Here is a 19,359-nt window from a genome sequence, read left to right on the forward strand (position 1 = left end):
AAAAAAAAGATTACGTGGATGTTGAGAATGTCATTCAAGATGTTCATGCACAAAATATGATTTTATTTCTTTTCTTTTTTCAATTGTATCAATTATATAAAGAGCGGGGAACGGATATCAGAATGGTAAAAATAACAAAGGAATCATGCAACAGGGGAGCTCAGAAAGATTTCTATTAGAGTAATGATACAGATCTCAAATAGGATAAATCAGCATTAGTAAGTTAAATATTACAGATAAAATCCTGTATTATTTAGTGGAATCTACAAGTTTCCAAAAACAATTAGAAGCATAATAGAAACATTAAATACTATGTAATACTGTTTCCATGAGTAGATCACATCAAATAAAACTGGTGCAGAAAGGTCTGATTATATGACTTATTTCTTTATACGAGAGGATCTGTTCCCTACAATTTTTCAGTACCTGTCATTCCAAATAGAAAGAAACAGGAGTATTTTGTTCACAGAACTGTAACTAAAACTTACATGATTGAGTGTCCTAGACTGAAACCATCTGTACACTGTAATTCTTAGCTCATTCAAAGATGTGCCTTTCATAGAAAAGCCTACAGTTGGCAGGAACACACAATTAGCTTCAGGAGTCAAACTCAGGCCAAGTTCTGCAACAGCTGCACAGTCACCATCAGACTGTAACTTCATGGATTCTACCTAGAATCACATTATCAAGGCTTTCTCCATAAGCTACATGCCGTTAATGTCACGAAACTGATACTGCTACTACACAATGTTACTTGAGATATTTTACATCATCAGGTATCATACTTACTGAATATTTGGGGTAATTCCCTCCAGCAGGACAATATTGACACCTCCTATGTGAGCAGTGGCACATGTCTCGGTCATCTTTTGATGTAGTACATCTTTAAGAAAAAATAGCACTTAACAGCACATCATTCCATCTAATACTTCCTGGTAAGCCTACTACTTTCAAAAACGTAGAAGCAACAACGTAATTAAAAGATTACAGTTTTAGTAATCACATTATGATATATCACATTTAAACTTTGACCAAAAAAAAGATTTTTGAAAATGAAAGAAAGGAGTAGCTTTATCTCCTGAGAGAATTTCCCTCATAAGTCATTTTATGGGAATCTTGCTTCCTTTTAAACATCTCAGCATCACAGTAACATTAAGTTCTTCTAAAAATTGTTACTGTATCACCCACACTCAGTCACTATGTACATCCATTTATAAATAAAACATACAACAAATACATATACATTGGTATAGGTATGCACATACATATGCAATGTAAAGCCACTATTGAAATTAATTACAGCGTACACTTTTGCTTATCACACCTTTCATTTTTTCTTTCAAAGTGAAACTGCCATGGATTCTCTTCAGCTCCGATTCCATTGTCAGACCACCAATATCTGCCTCCAGATGGGTTCGATTCACCATGCCTATCCCAAATACTATGAGAGTCACATGCTGTGGCTCCGAAGTCACCAGACTGCGCTTCCTCTGCACATCTCTGCCATTATCCTGTTCATTCTCAAACACCACTCTGCAAGCAGGTTCAGTTGGGCTTCGAACACCTATAAAAATACTACTGAGTTACTTGAGGATATTTTAGAAGAAATCCTTAGCGTATCTGATGTACAAACTTTTGTGTTTGAAACCAAGGATATGTCTTGTACATTTTTAGGCAAATCATCTGAGCCCCACTTATTCCATTTTAATAAAATTGGTGCCCAAACCAAATCCTAGACACAACAGGGACAATATAATAAAACTGGTTTACCTGTTGGCCCAAAGGTTTCAGAAGACTTTTCTAAAATCCCAGTTGGATCAGAAATGAGTGAATAGAAGTTCAATAGTTTATACATATTTTGCCAGCACTCAGCAGAAGGTTCACTCTGTTCTGACACAGTAATAGAGTCAGAGTCATCCATATGAATAGTCATGTCAACCACGTCTTTTGAGCCTTTCCTGGACACTTTAGAAGTTCTTCTTTCTGACCTGCCCAGGGAATTCTTGTTTCTAGACTCCTTCTTATTGTTCTCGTTGTTTGCTCGTTTGCTCTTAGTGTTGTTCACTCTGTTACCTCCATTAAGACTTCCTCGAGAGCTTCGGCTAAAATCAGAGGAGCGGAAGTCTCTGTGTTTTCGGGTTTTAAAAGTAGGTGTTGGAGAGGCGGAACCAGCTGTGTATCTGCTAAGTTTGATGTCTGTTTGCGTGGCTTTGATATCATCAACCATTGTACTGAACTGATGAATAAGACGAACCAGTGCCATATCTACGTGCTGGCTTATGGACTGGCAAGATATTGTGAAGTTACAGTGAAAAGTATTATAATAGCGTTTATTCAAGTCATGAAAAGATAGGGCATTGGCAGAGTGATGAGGTGTGCACATGGATTTCTCCATTACAACTGCACTAATACTGAAAGTTTCCAACATCAAAGCTGGTTTGAATTCAAGAGGAGGAAGGTTGACAGCTCCTTGTCTAGGAAAGAAAACATACAAGTTACACTTTATTTCTCTCTATAACTGTCATAGAGTCAAATACATCTTATATGACAGTACAACTGATTTACTGAATTCAACCTTTCCTCTCATGGTATTGCGTTCATACTATAGTTTTAAATATTGAATATGAACCTTATAACATAGTAACCATTCAGTTCATTGAAAACTTAGTTTGACATGCAATTTTTCTATTACATCACCCAAAACACTCAAGGGAGGAAGAAAAGGAAAAAAGAATACATTAATAAACAATTAGGCATTTACACTGAAAATAACAACCTCATTGCAGGTGAATTACAAAACCTCAATTCAGAACATCTCAAATTTCTCCTACAGTAATTCCTATCTACTACTCTTCCCCAGTCTCCGATTTTCAGAAGTAGCTGAGGTTCAAATACTTGAAATTTCCAAGTCTTTATATGGGAAGAGAAATATAAAACAAAAATAAAATGAGTCAGATTTAAAAAACAAACAAACAAAAATCAACCAACCAACAACAAAAGAACTGCACTTTAGAATTGCACTTGTCTTCTTCACAAATGAAAGCCCTAATTTCCATTCTTTAGCCAGTGTATGTATTTTCAAGTATTTAACAAAATACCTTCGAGCTCGCTTGCTTTTTCTGTCCTTTGCTGTATCTGAATCAACAATATCTGCTCTGAGGCAGTCCAAAGTTCCTGAGAATGAAAGGTACTCTCCAAAGTACATTCTGTAGCAGAGTGGCATTGCATCCTGAGATTGAATCCCTGTATAACTTAGAAGAGGTTTGAAAACAACCTACAGAACAAAGAACACTGATTTACTTCACATTGTCTAGATTATTTCTATATTCTCATTTCCCTACACCATCATTTGTTGATCTATCATTACAGTAATATATAAAAAATAAGATTTTATTGACTGTCCCAAAAAACAGCAAAAGAAGGAAAAAATGACAAGCCTTATGAATTTTTGTGTACGAAGATTGACTACATAGCAAGTTAACATTGGATACTTAGCTTTGGGAGCAAGCTTTATGCAGTACAGTTGAATGTTCCCCTCCATTAAAAAGCACTCTGAAGATCTAGGCTATTGTCACAAATGCTCCAAACATTCTTTGAAGTTATGAAACAATTTTCTAATCACCATTCATAAAATTTACTTACTTTAAAGAAATCTCAGAGTTTACTTGAGCCTTTCATCCTTGCACAGGATGTATAAGAAAAGCACGTAAGAAAATCAGGGTAAAATTCTAATTACTGTAGAATTTTATTAAGTAAATAATCAGCAAGCCACCCCTACCTGTGCATCTGCCAGCTGGACAGCAGGAAATCCCTGGTTACCTTCTTCCACACCTGCAATGTCATCCTGACTGGTGCTATGCTGTGAATGTGTGCCATCCAGGGTGTTCTGGTCACTAGACAGAACTGTGTTGAAGTCTGAAGCAGAGGGTATGGTAGGAAGATTGGGTGCAACACCTGAAAAATAAATACCCCTGGAACACTTACACCACAGCATTTTTTTAAACATGATAAACTCTATAAACTCATCAAGGTCTATAACACATTATAAACATAGGAATTTAGCCTCCTAATCTAGTCCGTAACCTTGCAAAAATGGCATTCAGAAACAGTATGATATTGTTCAGCTCAAATTCGAAAAGCACAAAAATTTTCCCTCCTTTCTGTACTCCTTCTGAAGGCCTGTATTGCATTCTACTGGATAGCTAATACACCTAGAACCTTGAGTTTGTATTGGGCTTGCTTGAGACAGAGATGTTTTGCCAGTGCATGCTCAGCCTGATTCTTCAGAACTCAACATTAGAGCACTTACCAGAGAGCCATGACTATCTGCTTTCAGAGAAGAATGATTTGGGTATATCTGCATCTGCATCAGAATCACTCAGTCTAATTACTGGAACGTAAACTTGTGAACAAACCTTTACAACTTCAGCAGGAAAAAAAAACAACCATAACTTTCTCTGAAAGCAAAATTGAAAGCTAATACTTCTACCATATAATTCCTTTTGCAGAGAACCACATTACATTTAATAGAAGGGCCTCACCAACTAAGCAGTATGTAGAGAATGAAGATGTTTTGGGGGAATCAGACTATTTGTCCAACATTAAAAACAAACAAGAAACAACTTTGAAGTTATCGACCACAGTCAGTATGTTGTGACTGGAAGGCTGTTCATCAAAGAAACATTCAAATTTAGAGTTGCAGAAAATGAAAATTAAGACGTATTTCAGAAGAAACAGTAAATGCAGGAAAGCCAACCCACAGTCACATCTTAAACTCAGTTGCTACTAACAATACCTGTTGGAAGACTGTTGTGGCCAGATTTGGTGGCTGGACTTTCTTGTACTACACTCCCTCTGTTGCTCACAGCATTTGACATCCAGTTGTAGAAACTCACAGAAGATGGTTCAGACAGCAAAGGATGTTCAGATAACATATCTGTGGCCACAGCATTTCCTATACAGATAAATCAGAAGATTTCACATTTCAAGTATCAATGTCAGCAAAAAAGCAGGAACAGAGTGTAACTTTACTGAGAATACACATCTACTATCAAAACAGTAAGTCTAGTTCTCCGTTCCAACAGATTCTGTGTCAGGCAGCAGCCTTCCAAACTACACACGCTACCACAGAAACTATACAAGGACATTAATAGATGTTGCACTACAAATGTTTTTGTGTTTGTTCATTTCTACCGTAATTGGAGGAAAGCAGTCATTAAGAAACCAAAGTACCTTTTCTTCTGTAAAATATTTCATCCTCTGATGGCAAAGGAGAGAAGTTTTAGAGAAAAAGCAACATCAAACTTACCTGTTTATATAAATTGCAACAAGGCACACTCAGCAATAACACATAATGTACAAATTTCAGTGTACGTAATTCAAACTTCTACAAAGCACACACGTTCAAAGGACCATTAATTTGTATACGATAATAAAAACCTGCAACTTACAAAGTTACTGGAATATTCATCTCAGTCCACTTTGTGACCCACTTACAAGGTCAACAAAAAAGAATCACCTGACAAATGCAAAACGATCACTTATTCCTTCTTCATTCAAAAAAACATATGTATCTACATACATACTCTCAGAAAGTAGCAAGGCTAAATAAAATGAAAACATCTCAGTTTGTCAGTTGCCTTTTTTTTTTTTTCCTAATCCAAAGCACATGCTGTTTGTTTCTAAGAAGCTGCATTGATCTCTAGAACTGATTCTTATTTTAGAGTGGGATCTTAAACAAAAACGACAGTGAAAATATAGTACCTTTTCTACTTAAGTCAGTACAATAAGATCTGCCCTCTCTTCCTACGCCATCAACCCCTTCAGCTACATCATACCTGTTCTTGTTAAAGAACTACTTTTAACTGCAGTTGTACTTCTTTGAGGAGTTCCTTCCAGAAGATTATGCAAGCTAGGAAAACTTCCAGTAAGATAGCTGAGCAGACTCTCTTTTCTTGGGCTTTCCTTGACTGCCATGCCAGAACGGCCAACATGCACTGGTGAATCCGTAGCTGTATCTCCACTGGTGTAACTTAAGGAATGATACGGATGTATACCCTTGCAGACAAAACATAAAGAAACTAATGAAGTATTGTGTAAACTGTAAAAAGGAAGTGGCATTTGTTCTGAATATGAGATTGAAACACAATAACTATGAAGTCTCACTTCTAGAAATTTTAGACAAGTAGCATTTTGCTTGGGCCAGGTTATACACCGTACAGTTATTGGGAATTAAGTTGCTTTTAAAGTTGCTATAATATTTGAGAAATAAGGTGTAAAAATAATTTTAAAAGTGAAACATATAACAAATGGAATTGCAGATGTGTATAATTAATCTAAGACAAATATGCAGAAGGAAAAGTACACTGACTATAAATCTCATTTGGATTTAGTATTTGAAGATCAAATCCCTTGCATTCGTGGTACAAATATAGACCAACCTCAGGGAAGGCAAAGAATGGGCGCTGGGGACTTTTGGCAACAAGAGGAAGGCTCCTGCTTCACTTAAGTGCTTACAACTTACAAATAGGATCTCTGCCCTCACAGCTGAAGAACAGCAGGATATACAGAGCATCTGGGCTACCAAACCCTAAAACACGCAAGACCAATAGGAGAAAGCAGTGAGTCATGGGACTTGGTGACCCCTTGCTACAGGGATGGGGGCATGTATCTGCTGATCTGACTTCACATCTAGAGAGGTTTGATGTCTGTGGAAGACAACAAATGACTTAAAACGCCCAACTTTTTCTGTTCAGAAAATAGAGATGAAAACAAAAATCTTCCAGTTTTCTGAACAGTTTGTGGAGATAAAAACAATGACACAATTTTGCAAGCTAATGGAGTACTTTGTCAATTTTAGATTTGAGATAACGAGAAACATTTCTGCTCCCATAAGCAGATTAAAAGCCAGTGATTTGCAGCCTTAAAGGACACATATAGATGTTCTTAAGTTTGGTTCTGAAGTTCACTGGCAAGAAAAACAATAAAGAACAGATACAGAATGTACACCAACTTATCAAACATTTCTTTTACAGCACAAGAAGCACATTCTCTATGTATCAGTTACTTTTCAGACTAGCACTCACTCACCTGCAGCCTTCATAATTGATTCTAGACAGACCAGCTATAAACCATTTTTCCCTTTATGCATCATGCTATAAGCTTACCTTTATTTTCAGAACAGAATCACTATGAGTGTGAGTCTTGGACAGTTTCCTCATGATCTCTGCACCAGTAACAGGCCCAGAAGAGCCACTAGTAGGTGGAGGTCGATTAGCTGTTCCTTCCAAGAGCATTGTATGCTCACTGACAGTAGCTGCAACCAAGTAAACAATTCTTCCTCAATTGTATGTATTACAGGGAATCAAGATTATCTATTATTAGACACTTAATTACCAGTAGTCGTGAACTTCCAGGTTCTGTTACATACCCACACATAGCTTCCCAGGGAATACTAAGACACATAAGAAAATCTCAAACACAAGTACAAATCTTTTTGTCCTTCCAACATCCTATAACCAGCACTGCACAAAATAAATGTGCTATACTGCAGGTGAGCTCACTTGCTTAAAAAAATCCTGCTTACCTTCCTCTCCTAATTCATTTATAAGAGTCCTCACAGGGGACAGCATCTTCCACAGCACTCTTATTAACTTATTTTATTTCTTAGGACAGTAAAACTGAATGTAGATGCTAAAAACACAAAATAACTGATTCAATTCAAGATAGTTAAATAAGATTGTTCTAATTGACAGATATTTATGTCCTTCCTGAAGAGACAGATGAGTACTTTTTGTTACATTGGCAATGTGTAAGTTGGCAGTAGAAATCTATCAGAGACAAAGTAGTAAAAATACAATAAAGCAGGATTTGTGAAAATACGTCTTCATAAAGGGAAGATGGTAGATTTGAAGCTGTTTTTGAGAGAGTTCATAGAATTGTGTATTACAATCTTAAAGTAAGATAAGAAACTGCACGACAAAATTATAATTGCAAGCTAACAAATAAGAAAATTGATGTATTTTGGGCTGTGAATAAGACAAAGCACATGAAGCAAGATTCCTGTTTTGCTTTTTCCCAAATGACATACAATAATAATATTATATTAACACTACAACCAGTGGTTTCAAAATGAAGAAGATTTTATAAAAGCAGCTTGATGATTCTAAAGAAAGAATATAATATCTTCAAAGCATTAAATGCTTTGAGAGGAAGTTATTTGTCCCTATGAGCTTTTAGGAAGAGAGAAGAACACTAAAATACCTGCATCAAATTCAAACTCTGCTCCGTCAGCACTTGTGTCACTCTGAAGACCCCCTCCATCCAATCCAAGCCCATCCTCGTGCTCACGGCAAATATTTGTATGCAGTTTCACAGGCTGAGTTGGTCTGTGTAAGCTGACTCCTTTAAAGGCTGGGGTCACTACAATGAACTTCATCCACTGCCTCGCCAGGGCAACCAGACCTTTCTTTAAGGTAACTAAAGCGGGAAGGCCATCACTCTTAAAAAAAATTAACAGAAATGGATATCATAGTGTTTTAGAGTCAATTGTAGGAAAAAAGTCAGCATTACAGAATTATTTTTTTTCAAAGATAAAATGCTCCCATTCCTGCAGGCCTATGATGGAAGTGTGCTGGCACCACACAATTTCCATCAAAGCGTTAAGAGATAAAAACTGCAGTCTTACCAAACACAATAACACATTAATTTACATGACCTGAGGATCGAGCCCAAGGGGACAAGAATAAGCAACAGGAAACAGGATTATTAAATATGAAACGAAAAGTATTCAAACAATTATAAGACTCTAAACTATGGACTGAAAATTAGAGCAGCCCTCAAGTGATTGCAGAAACAATTTAAAAAATGAAATTTTGGGGGTTTTTTTTTGTTCATTAGCAGTCATTCAAAAATATAAATTTGAAGTAAAAACATGGATTGTTTTGACTGCATCACTGAATAGCACTAAAAAAAACAAAACAAATCAAATCAAATAAACCCCAATGCTACATACTTCTTATTTTTAACCACAAACCAAACAGTGCTATTCTTGTCACAAATTGTGCTATTTCTGATCACTGGAATACACAGAAAAGCAGTGTTCAACTCTGGCAGGCATGGAAATGGATTATGAAAATAACACATAATCAGAGACAAACGTTATTCCTTACACCCAACACATTTGTCCAAGCAATTATTTATCATTACAATTCAGATATTTACATTCTAAAGCCACAAAAAGACAACGTTCTTCAGTCCTAAAGGTTTCTACAATTCTAGCCTTGTGAAAATCATTAAGCTGCCTGCATTACTGAAGCATTTCTAAATGACAAGAAGTCTAGTTCTGAAGAGAACATGTGAAATATAATCTAATTACTGCATGCATTTGCATCAATAATTGAGATTTATTTCTTTTTAAAACCACAGACGCAAATTTTTACTACTTTGTCATTATCTCTAAGCAAAATGAAATTTGATTAAAAGGCCATTAACAATTTCAAATATATGTCTTTCTATCTAGGATTTTGTATATAGTTAAGAAAAAATAATGCATATACAAAGGCCACACAAAAAAAAACAGCAGATCTAGAAGAAAATGATAAGGATATACAGCAGTTTGGGCTTTATTCCTCAATTTCTTAATTTTCACTATATAGTTGCCTAATTTGAAACATTAGAATTGGTACATTTTAAACAAATATGCTGAGTTATTTACATTTTTACAGAGTGACTCACCATAGTGGCATCCTCAATAATTGAGTAGTTTGCTTGGTGCAGGTAATGGTGCAATATATTACACAGTAAACAAGAAGGATTTTCTTGCAAGAAACGAGCTACTTTGGTGAGCCTGTTGTACTTGCTTCTCAGAGGAAAGTGCACACTTTTATTCTAGATTGAAATGCAACCGTTTTTCACACGTTAATATACTTGCAAAGAGAACATGCATGTGAACAACAATTTCAGGTAACTTTTAGCACAATATCATTTTGAACTTCTACAATAAAATCTTGATACATGGATATCTAGCATAATTTTAAAAAGCACTATATGAAAAATATAACATTTGAAGTTTATTTATACAGTAACAAAGCAAAAGGCAAAGTTACTTCTGGACTAAAGGATATATATGCAAGAAAAATACATAAAGCAAAATACATAAAGTGAGTTTACATAGGGGACTGCTGCAAAGGTTGATTTTGAGTCCAGCACAAAACTACTTCATTTACCTCTAATGCTTCTGTCATTATGCAACCCATAACAGCACAAATTCGCAGGGTTCCTTCAGTCTCTAGTTTATTTAAAGATGATTTTACTTGATCAATAGGAACAAGCCAAGCACCAACTGCAGGAGTTGCAGTACTCAGGAGGTTCAACTGCCTAATTGAGGAAAAAAAAAAAGTAGGCATTCACATTCAGCAGCAGTAATAAGCAAGTTTTACTACTACTATTATGAATTACTTTCAAACAGGTGGAATACAAGAGAACAATGTTAAAAAACAATGAACATAGACTTATAATGCAGAAAATGACAACGGGCAGTAAGTACATAATTCAGATTTTGTTTTACACACATCCACGATTCCATACACTCCTGCTGTCACAATTCCCCAGGTTTCCTATTTGCACTCTCTACTGCAATCATAAAGCTTGAAATTATCAAAATTAATTGAATTCCAAATTAATTGTTATATAACATATAATTAATAATTTTTCCTGGAAGACTGAGGCAAAAACTCTTAGAAAAAAAAACCCAAAAACATATTCTAGTTTGTTGCTGTATAGCAACAGAGTGTTGTAGTAGAGTTCTACTATATTTTTATGTTCTGCTTATTCTATATACATGCAAACAGTTTTACCAAGTTCATTTTGAGCTTTAGAGATGCTTAATTATCTATTATAGATTATCTGACATTATAAATGTTCAAGTGTCCTCACACATAACTGTATGAATAACTCCTCGAAAGGGTGCAGTGGTAATAAAATGGCCATTTAAGTACTAGATTGAAGACTAAACTAACAAGCGGTTCTCCACCCTCACATCTCTCAATCAAAACCAGCGCTCTCCTCCTCTTCTCCTTCATAAATCTCATTCTCACTGCAAATGTTTCTTTTTAATTTTAATCATCTCTAAAATAATATTTAAACATTTTCTATCAACACCTCCATATGTATGATGGCAATTACAAACTGAAGCAAGAGTTACTACTGTGACATACATACATTCCAAAGCCACCTTTGCCGGAGAAGCATCAGTAATTACGAAGTTAAATTCAGAATCTACTAAATACGACTGTAATTTACCAAAGCAGAAATGATGTTATTTTCTTTCAAGTCAGTTGAAGTCATACCTTGAAAACACATGGGCTGGAGATCGCACATTGGTGGGGGCTGCAAAGCTAAACCAAATTTCTTTGATTGTTAACTTCATGCTGCAAGAGTCAGGTGGAGGAGGCATCAAAGGGATATCTTTTTTCAGATCATCAGATTCAACCCCTTCATCCTTAAAATACAAAACGTAGTCAAAAGTCTTTTCCAAAGCAGTTAACATTAATAGGCAGTAACATATTCTACAGTGCACTATTTGCAACGAACAGTTTCATATCCATTTAGGCAAACAAAACTAATGCTCTTCACCAACTCTTCCAAGACTCTACTAAGACACTTTGCAGAAAGCTAAAAATTTAATGCACAAGATGGGAGTTTGAATTCAGTTGGTACAACAAATCTATCAATTTTCAGTTTTAAAGTACAAATTATAATCACTTTAAAGAAGTACAACCTAAACCCAGTCATATTTATCTAAGTACATACATACCTGCTCATCTGAAACTGAGTTTCCATTAATATCTGAAGAGGGACTTATTCTATCACAAGGAAGGTTATCATCAGACACATCAGTATTATAACCACTACCAGTTGGAGAATCTGAAGAGTTATTTGATGCAAGCAGTCCACCTCTCTCAGTGGCACTTGATTTACCCATGACTCCAAATGTATTATACAGTACCGCACCAGATTGTCTCCCTCCTAAAAAAGAACACACAGCAAAACTGCAAATGTTTGCCATATACTTCTATTGTTACATACCATACTGTACTTAATAAGAGAAATACATGCTTCTGATTAAACAAGATGTACTATCAACTTACATACAATTTAAAATCTATTTCTAGCTTTCCGTAGATTTCAGAAATTGAAGCCAATTTCTATGGAATTAATTTCTGCAATACAATAAGTAGCATTGAAGACTAAAAGTATACTTATTATAGAATCTACAGTGCTATATGATTTATGTACAATAGCTATATTGTTTTAATATTATCTACATTCAGCAATTTTAAACCATAATTTCTCAACCAGAAGACCCAGCAGCACAACTGTTACCACTGTCATAAAACAAAGAATATAAAGCACACATAACCTTACCTTTTATAGTTAAATTTTCAATTCCACATTCGAACATTATCCAACCCCACTTCTCTTGACTAGGACCAATTCGAGTTACATCTGGAACAGCTTGTTGGTCTGTTTCATCCACAAAAGTAAACTCATCCAACTCTTCCAAAGTAAAAAGAACTTTCGATTTCCCAAAAGGAATTGCTGTTATTGCACAAGTCCCAATATCTGGAAACAAACATGTTTAGCACCAATTACTAAATGAAAGAAAAGCCTTAAATCTTCGAACAGCAATCACATTTACAGTTTTTGAAAGTGTTGCTTGTTTATTATAACTCAAATTAGAAGGAAAAAAAAGCAAAAATCCACAACAAGCAATTTTTAAAAAGCTGTATTGTTCTTCAAGTCTAAATACCTTTCTCCTAGAATGTTTATTTGGGCAGGGTAATTTCTAAGTGTGGAAAAGCAAGGAGCGAATAACACCAAGTAGAACTTTCAAGACATTCCCAATCCTAACATAACTGCCCTCTTAATCTTTTTATAGTCGAATATATATGGTTCGAAAGACAGGCATACGAACAAGCTCTTCAGATTTTTATCTAAAAGTGGCAATCACCCTGAAATTATTTTATCAAAAAGAATTTCTAGTAAGTACTTCAAGTTTTACAGCAACACGTAATAGTGATCCTGACAGTGCTCTTGTATAAGACACGTATGAGTAGAAATGCATGGGGTATTAACTATAGCATACTTCACAGATATTTAACACAAACAGTTTTTGATTCCTTATGATCTTTGCTGTCTAAGATATCAGAGAGGACAATGCCACCTTGATTTCTTTGATACTAGGATACAGCCTAAATATAAATCCTTTCTTAGAGTGACATTTCTGAAGGAACATTTTAAATAATTTTGTAATTGCTTCATATTACCACTCACACGGAGTTAAATGGCCAATATCTGGGGAAAAGAACCGTACTAAGTCAATTTGTATTCCACTCGCAGAACTCTTACTCTCTGCCTCTGGCTGATAACAGCAATCACTTTCATAGCATATGTGAAATGCTAAGTTCTCTAGAAAGACATTTCTCAAACCTTTTAAATAGAAGATGAGGTTTTCTAGTTAGAATTCAAGAATCATCTGGCCTTCTTGAATATCTGCAGCATACCTACCACATAACATTACTGCCAAAATTTCATCCATAACTAAATTAATTTCAACTAGCCATTTTAATATTCTTCTACTGATTTTGTTTTCCTCCATTTTCATTTGCTCACTAGTGTTCACACAGGCTTTTTCTGTTGAGTGATCTTTGATCATTCTTGTGTTAGAGAGCATCTCCTTTCTCATGTCCTACAGATTCTTTCTACTAACTGATAAACTAACTTCTTCCAGGACCAGAGGTTATAGCAACTGAACTGAATTCATAATCTCTTGAAGGAACTACCTTAACACAAACAAGAATTAACACAATCAAGTAGATTTCATTTTCCATTTTATAGGTATAGTTAAAAATCTACCACTTGTCAAGCTGAAATTGACAGTAACGTGCACGTTACACCTATCTTCAAAGTGCTAGAAAGTACTAAGGAAGCTGATAAGCGTAATTCATTCCCAGTACCAGGTGACAAAAAAAAGGGCAGATGAAAAGGAAAGAGGAGCTGGAAGGAAGGGAGTCCAGGCATTAAATTTTACCAGCATATGTCCATGTAACCACACAAGCTGCTTAGAAATCCATCTTCAAGCTTTCACTTTTCCTACGCTGAAATCAGCATATCAGTAAAATAACTGAATACAAGGTCAGAGTAACCCATCCCAAAATTCTTTTTAGACTACCTGCAAAATTTCCAGGTTTAAGTGTCTTTTCATTTGTGTTGACAAAAATTGAAATTAAGGGAAACTATCACTATTTGCCTCTATGAAAAATGTTATTTCCAGAATTAAAAAAAATAATAATAATGTTTACCCGTTGTATCAAGGCCTCTAAGCTGTCCATGAACACGATGGATATTCAGCTTAGCAGCAATTTCTTTTCCTTTTTCTGCTCCAGCATTGGATCTCAGTGAGCCAGAAGACTGGGGCTGCATTTTACTGGCTTGGATGTAACGATCAAATGTGACAGAATTCCTCCCAATCTCTGCATTGTTTGAAGACTCCTCAACTATACCCCTTTGAATATAGAGGAGAAAAGACTATAAAGCAAATCTCTGACATACATGGTTCACTGGATTATTTGTTTTAAATTTTAAGTCACATTGGCATGGTAGCATTAGAAATTCTTTGTAAGGTCGTAAGATTATTACATTTCGATAAAAAATTAATTTTATTCTGTATGACATAACTGAGAAAGAGTTAGAACTTAAATTCCAAAATGATTATAGATGGGTTTCTCCATTTCTCAAAGAAATTGCAGTTTTAATTGCAGATATTAGATGTTAATTTATATCATATGGAAGACATTTTATTGTTTAACTCGTTCATGACATATTTTTAAATACTTAATTTCAGAATTGCAAGCTACATTTCAAAAGAATTGTAATCATTTTAAGTCTGTTGATTAAAAAGCAACAAATAGTGACATTATATTCTTACCTATTCATACGAACTTGTGTAGCAATTCGATCAAAGCACAAAGCTACTAATGAAACATGAGTCACAGTTTTGCCAGAAGAAACCCCTGGGGATTCATCAACAGATGCTTGTAGTAAACACAGGTTCACCTAAATGGAAAATTTCACCAAAGAGTAAATAAACTTAGAAAAACATGTTACATCACAAACTTCTGATGCAATCTTATTTTATAAGCAAGATAAGTAGTCTTATACTTTTGAGTAAAATGAGGCTTTTAAAGATAAAAGATATCACTGATGTCTTTACACACCTACATAATAAGATTAGGCAGCTCCAAAACAGTCTACACTATTCAAAACATTAGCTACCTATCAAAAATACATAGTTTCAATTAAGTTTTCCAGGAACTGAAAGGGACTCAAAAATAAGGGTAATTTATGAGGAATACATCTACTAAATAAGCTCAATGAAGAGTTCTTACCTTTGGTACAGTAACGTTGGCCTGAAGGCCTTTAATTGTCACATTATCTTGTTTAAGTGAGAGATTTGTCTGTGCTGGTCCCTGGTTTGTTGTGCCTGTAGTAGTAGCATCTATTTTTGTTCCTCTAATATCCTGCTTGGAAGATAGCTTGGAAGGGAAAAAAGGTTTAACCACTTACTAATCTACTCTCATTCAAAGTCAAAGCTCCTATGCTAAAGAGCTTCAGTATAGTTTATCAGCACTGAGCTACTAAGAGATTCTGACTTCAATCAATGCACAGTGCCATGATTTCTAGAACAAGGACTGTAGCACTTAAGAGATAGGTTATGTTTAGACCCCATAGGGTAGCAGTGATACCCACAGAATAGCTTTTGGATGACCAGAGCTCAGCTGAAAGTTTGAATTCAACATGGATCAGCTATACTGAAAAAATCATCATGAAGAAAATAAGTAGTGTCAGTTACACTATGAAATCAAAGAAACTCTAATTAAAAAAAATATTAACGTCATTACGTTAGACAGAAAGAATTCTTAACTTTGTAGAGCTACCATATAACTATTTTCAAGCTAAATTAATTTTATAAGTTATCAGATGAACTGCAAGGAAAAGCACAGACTCCCACAGCTTTATGCGAACTTTCTTCTGTCTCACAAAGACTCCCTTCCCCTTCCTGACTGCTCTAAATAATGAAATGATGTAGTAGTTAGGTCCTGTACTTCAAAACATTGAATTCAATTATATCTTTTTCTATGTAAAATAAAGAAAACAGTATTCTTTCAAAGCTTTGGATAATTTTCTTGTTCCCTTCCTTACATTTTCTGAGAAGCTTGTTTTGCTGTTCTGTACAGCATCTCGAAGAACTTTGCAATGAAGATCATCAACAATGGCTGCTGGATGCCGAGAGCTAGCACAGTGCACCATTGCTTCTATATATCTGTGAGAGAGAACAAGCCCACAAAGAATATTGAAACTTCCACTTTCACATAATGCACCATGCTTAATAAACACTGTAAAGAGAAAAATTAAGTACTGGCAGACAGAAACTGCACTTCCCATGTCAGCATAACATCCTTCTAGTTCTTTTTTTTTTTTTAAACAGGAAATGCAGAATAATATTCAATGTACACTAGGTAATGCCATATCCTTACTCACGTATTATTCAATTCTTCTACCTAATCCTTTGCTTAACTCAACAACTTTGATTTCAAACAACATTTAGAATAATCAACCAACACTGAAGTAGCAAAAAAACCTAATTACCTGTCCAATGCCTCTGCAACAAGAGGAGTCAGAACTACATCTACAGTTCCTTTTACTTCTACGATTGCTGTTGTCCTTGTCTGGAAGACTGGATGATCTAATGTCCACTCTTCTGTTATAGTTTCATCATCTGTATTTTCTGCAGACTTCTTATCCAAAGGAGTGTAAGGCGTACTACACAAGTCAAATACACATTATTAAACCAGATTTGCAAAAAATATCAAGGTGAATATCAGTAAACACCTGTCTATTGTACATATTTCTTCAATACTTTAAGAGAATTCCAACAGTACTAAAACATCAGTCTTAGATGGTAGATAGATCTAAAGCAAGGGAGGAGTCTACAGGTATTAGCAGAGTCAACTGCTTCATGCAATAATCAATGAGACTACTCAGAATAAAGTGATGTGAGGTTAGAGTCACATACTAGAAAAATTTGTTGTCAGGAATGTGTTTAACCAGATCTTCAGCTTGCAAAAATTCTCCTGAAGCACCCTTGGTATGATTTTAATACTCAATAAAGTGCATATAACAAGAAGTTTATTTTTCTGCTCAGCTCAGAAAGGACACAAATAGAATTCCAGGCCAAAGTTGTTAACAAAATTCAAGTTGTACTTTGGGCAATGCAATCAATAGCTGCTATAAGCATTTCCCAAAATTACCTAAGTAAATTGCCAATTCACAGTCTTGAAAATATGCAAACGAAATCATCTGATGACTTCATTTTGTTACAAGACATTTTGTTTGGGTCAATACATTCTGCTTTAAAAGAGATCTGTACTGAAACTACAAATCAAATTTTGAAAGGCCAGTGTTTAATGAGTATCAGGCAAATCCTACTTTGAAAAAAAACACATATGCAGTTATGTTATGCAGTTTCAACTTACTTAGATGTTGATCCTGTAAGCTGCATGCCTCTGTCCAGTAACGAATTAGCTGTGAGACCCTGCTTAACAATCTAAGAGAAAAGTACAAAAAATATATTGTATTCCTTCTGTGTATCAGAAAATACCCAAGGAATCTTGAAATTACGACTCTTCTTCCAGGTTTTTCTAGAAGAATCCCTTACATGCACATTCTCCAAAACAATGTAAAAAAAAAAAACAAACACCCTTCTTCAGTTTTACTTCCTAAATTATTTGAGATATTAAGATTACAAAATCCTTGCAAATAACTGATTAAAAAGAAGGATTTTAAATACTCATCTATTAAAGGTTTGCATGAACAGATAAAGCTTTTGCTCCAGAGTGTTAACAAGATTAAGTTATGGTTCTTAGACACCTATTATCTATCAAGTCATTTCCATTATGCTTCACATATTTCTTCTCAGCTCCTTCCTTAAACACATACACTCATTTTACAGATATCACTGGAGAAAAGAAAAAATAACAAACATTTACAGAAATAGTATTATAAATCTAGGTATTTCAAATTTACTCTGAAGTACTAACCATCTAACACATATTTCATCAGTACTGAACGTACTGCTGCTAAAATTCTATGTAATGTGTATTTTAAACAAAACCCACATAAATATCTTTCAGCTGCACGTCACTCAAGAGGTAGCATTTCTCATGTAACAATAGATCAACACGTATCCTACCCACACAATTCTAACAGTTTTCTTTAGCATGATATACCAGCCACACAGCCTAAGATTTGAAGTCAGAAATCCAAGGTATTCCTTGACTAACAGCCAAGCTTCAAATGTATCATGACTTTATACAATATGTGTATTAAACAATCTGAACTTGTTTTGAATTCTTATTCCTTTCTTTCCTTCCTGTATCTTTCATACCTTAAAAGTAGGGATAGAAAGTTGCTCAAAAGATGATGAACTTTCCTCACTTGTTGGTGTGTCAAGGTCTAAAGGGCGATGTAATGAGGATTTTGAAGTTCTTTTGTTAGTTGGATGCTTTACTGACCAATTGATCACCTGGAACTGTGTAAGATAGTTCTGGTAACATGCCATTACAGGCTGCTGGGAAGTTATTTGTTCACTTTCTACAGTTTTCCCAGATTCCATGACATAAATGTTCTCAATATGCTCATCCTCCCCTCCTAGAGCTGAAACAAACGAAGTCTGTGAAGGATGAGTCTTAATTGGCAGCGTTTTAACGTCCTGATTAATTTCCCCATGGACAGAACTCGTTAAGGGTCCTTCCACACTGTGATAAATAGAACCTCTGCTGTATTCAATTTTCTGAGCTTGCTTTTTTCTCTTCTTTCTCCCTGGGTAAGTTCCTGGACCTTCATCACTACTAATTGGCTCAAACTCTTCTGCTGCAGAAAAATAAGCTTCGCTATCAGCCATTGACATACTGGAATCCATTGAGCGATATTGGTGAAATGAATTTGAATCTGCAGATGGAGTATAAGGAAAGGAACCAAAGCTTCTCCTCTGCTTTGGGGAGTCTAACACGTTCTCATCACTGCGAGACACATCACTACTGAACTGCACGCCAACTGGAACAGGCTGCTTGTCTCCGTAAAAGGCTGCTGTGAGGCTCTTGGTGCTGCCGAGCCGGGTGGAACACACAGATGCCTGTCGTTTCAGAGGAGACCTCATGGGAGACTGACCAACAGGCCTTTCCTGGCTGCTAGGGGATGCAGGGCTTCCCTCCGCACCATCAGCTGAGACACTGAAAA

At 35.4% G+C, this 19,359-nt stretch overlaps 1 protein-coding gene across 12 annotated transcripts in view; it reads right to left on the reverse strand.

Moving 5' to 3' along the window:
• KIAA1109 (KIAA1109 ortholog) overlaps positions 1-19,359 on the reverse strand; it is a 100,571-nt gene that overhangs the window by 40,504 nt on the left and 40,708 nt on the right. For 11 of the 12 annotated variants that reach the window (XM_010709920.3, XM_010709919.3, XM_010709929.3 and 8 more), the window contains exons 27-47: positions 18,509-19,352; positions 17,598-17,668; positions 16,711-16,884; positions 16,264-16,384; positions 15,450-15,596; positions 14,990-15,117; positions 14,364-14,566; positions 12,427-12,624; positions 11,816-12,027; positions 11,349-11,500; positions 10,227-10,377; positions 9,736-9,888; positions 8,263-8,500; positions 7,167-7,315; positions 5,838-6,057; positions 4,796-4,954; positions 3,779-3,954; positions 3,099-3,274; positions 1,771-2,474; positions 1,325-1,564; positions 790-883 (exon numbers count right to left, since the gene is read on the reverse strand). In XM_010709920.3, coding sequence (XP_010708222.1) covers positions 790-883; positions 1,325-1,564; positions 1,771-2,474; positions 3,099-3,274; positions 3,779-3,954; positions 4,796-4,954; positions 5,838-6,057; positions 7,167-7,315; positions 8,263-8,500; positions 9,736-9,888; positions 10,227-10,377; positions 11,349-11,500; positions 11,816-12,027; positions 12,427-12,624; positions 14,364-14,566; positions 14,990-15,117; positions 15,450-15,596; positions 16,264-16,384; positions 16,711-16,884; positions 17,598-17,668; positions 18,509-19,352 — 4,710 coding nt within the window. The remainder of the gene's footprint in view (positions 1-789; positions 884-1,324; positions 1,565-1,770; positions 2,475-3,098; positions 3,275-3,778; positions 3,955-4,795; positions 4,955-5,837; positions 6,058-7,166; positions 7,316-8,262; positions 8,501-9,735; positions 9,889-10,226; positions 10,378-11,348; positions 11,501-11,815; positions 12,028-12,426; positions 12,625-14,363; positions 14,567-14,989; positions 15,118-15,449; positions 15,597-16,263; positions 16,385-16,710; positions 16,885-17,597; positions 17,669-18,508; positions 19,353-19,359) is intronic. The other variant, XM_010709918.3, reaches the window with a different exon arrangement.

This window comes from Meleagris gallopavo, chromosome 4 (genome assembly GCF_000146605.3).
Source record: "Meleagris gallopavo isolate NT-WF06-2002-E0010 breed Aviagen turkey brand Nicholas breeding stock chromosome 4, Turkey_5.1, whole genome shotgun sequence".
Lineage (NCBI taxonomy): Eukaryota > Metazoa > Chordata > Aves > Galliformes > Phasianidae > Meleagris > Meleagris gallopavo.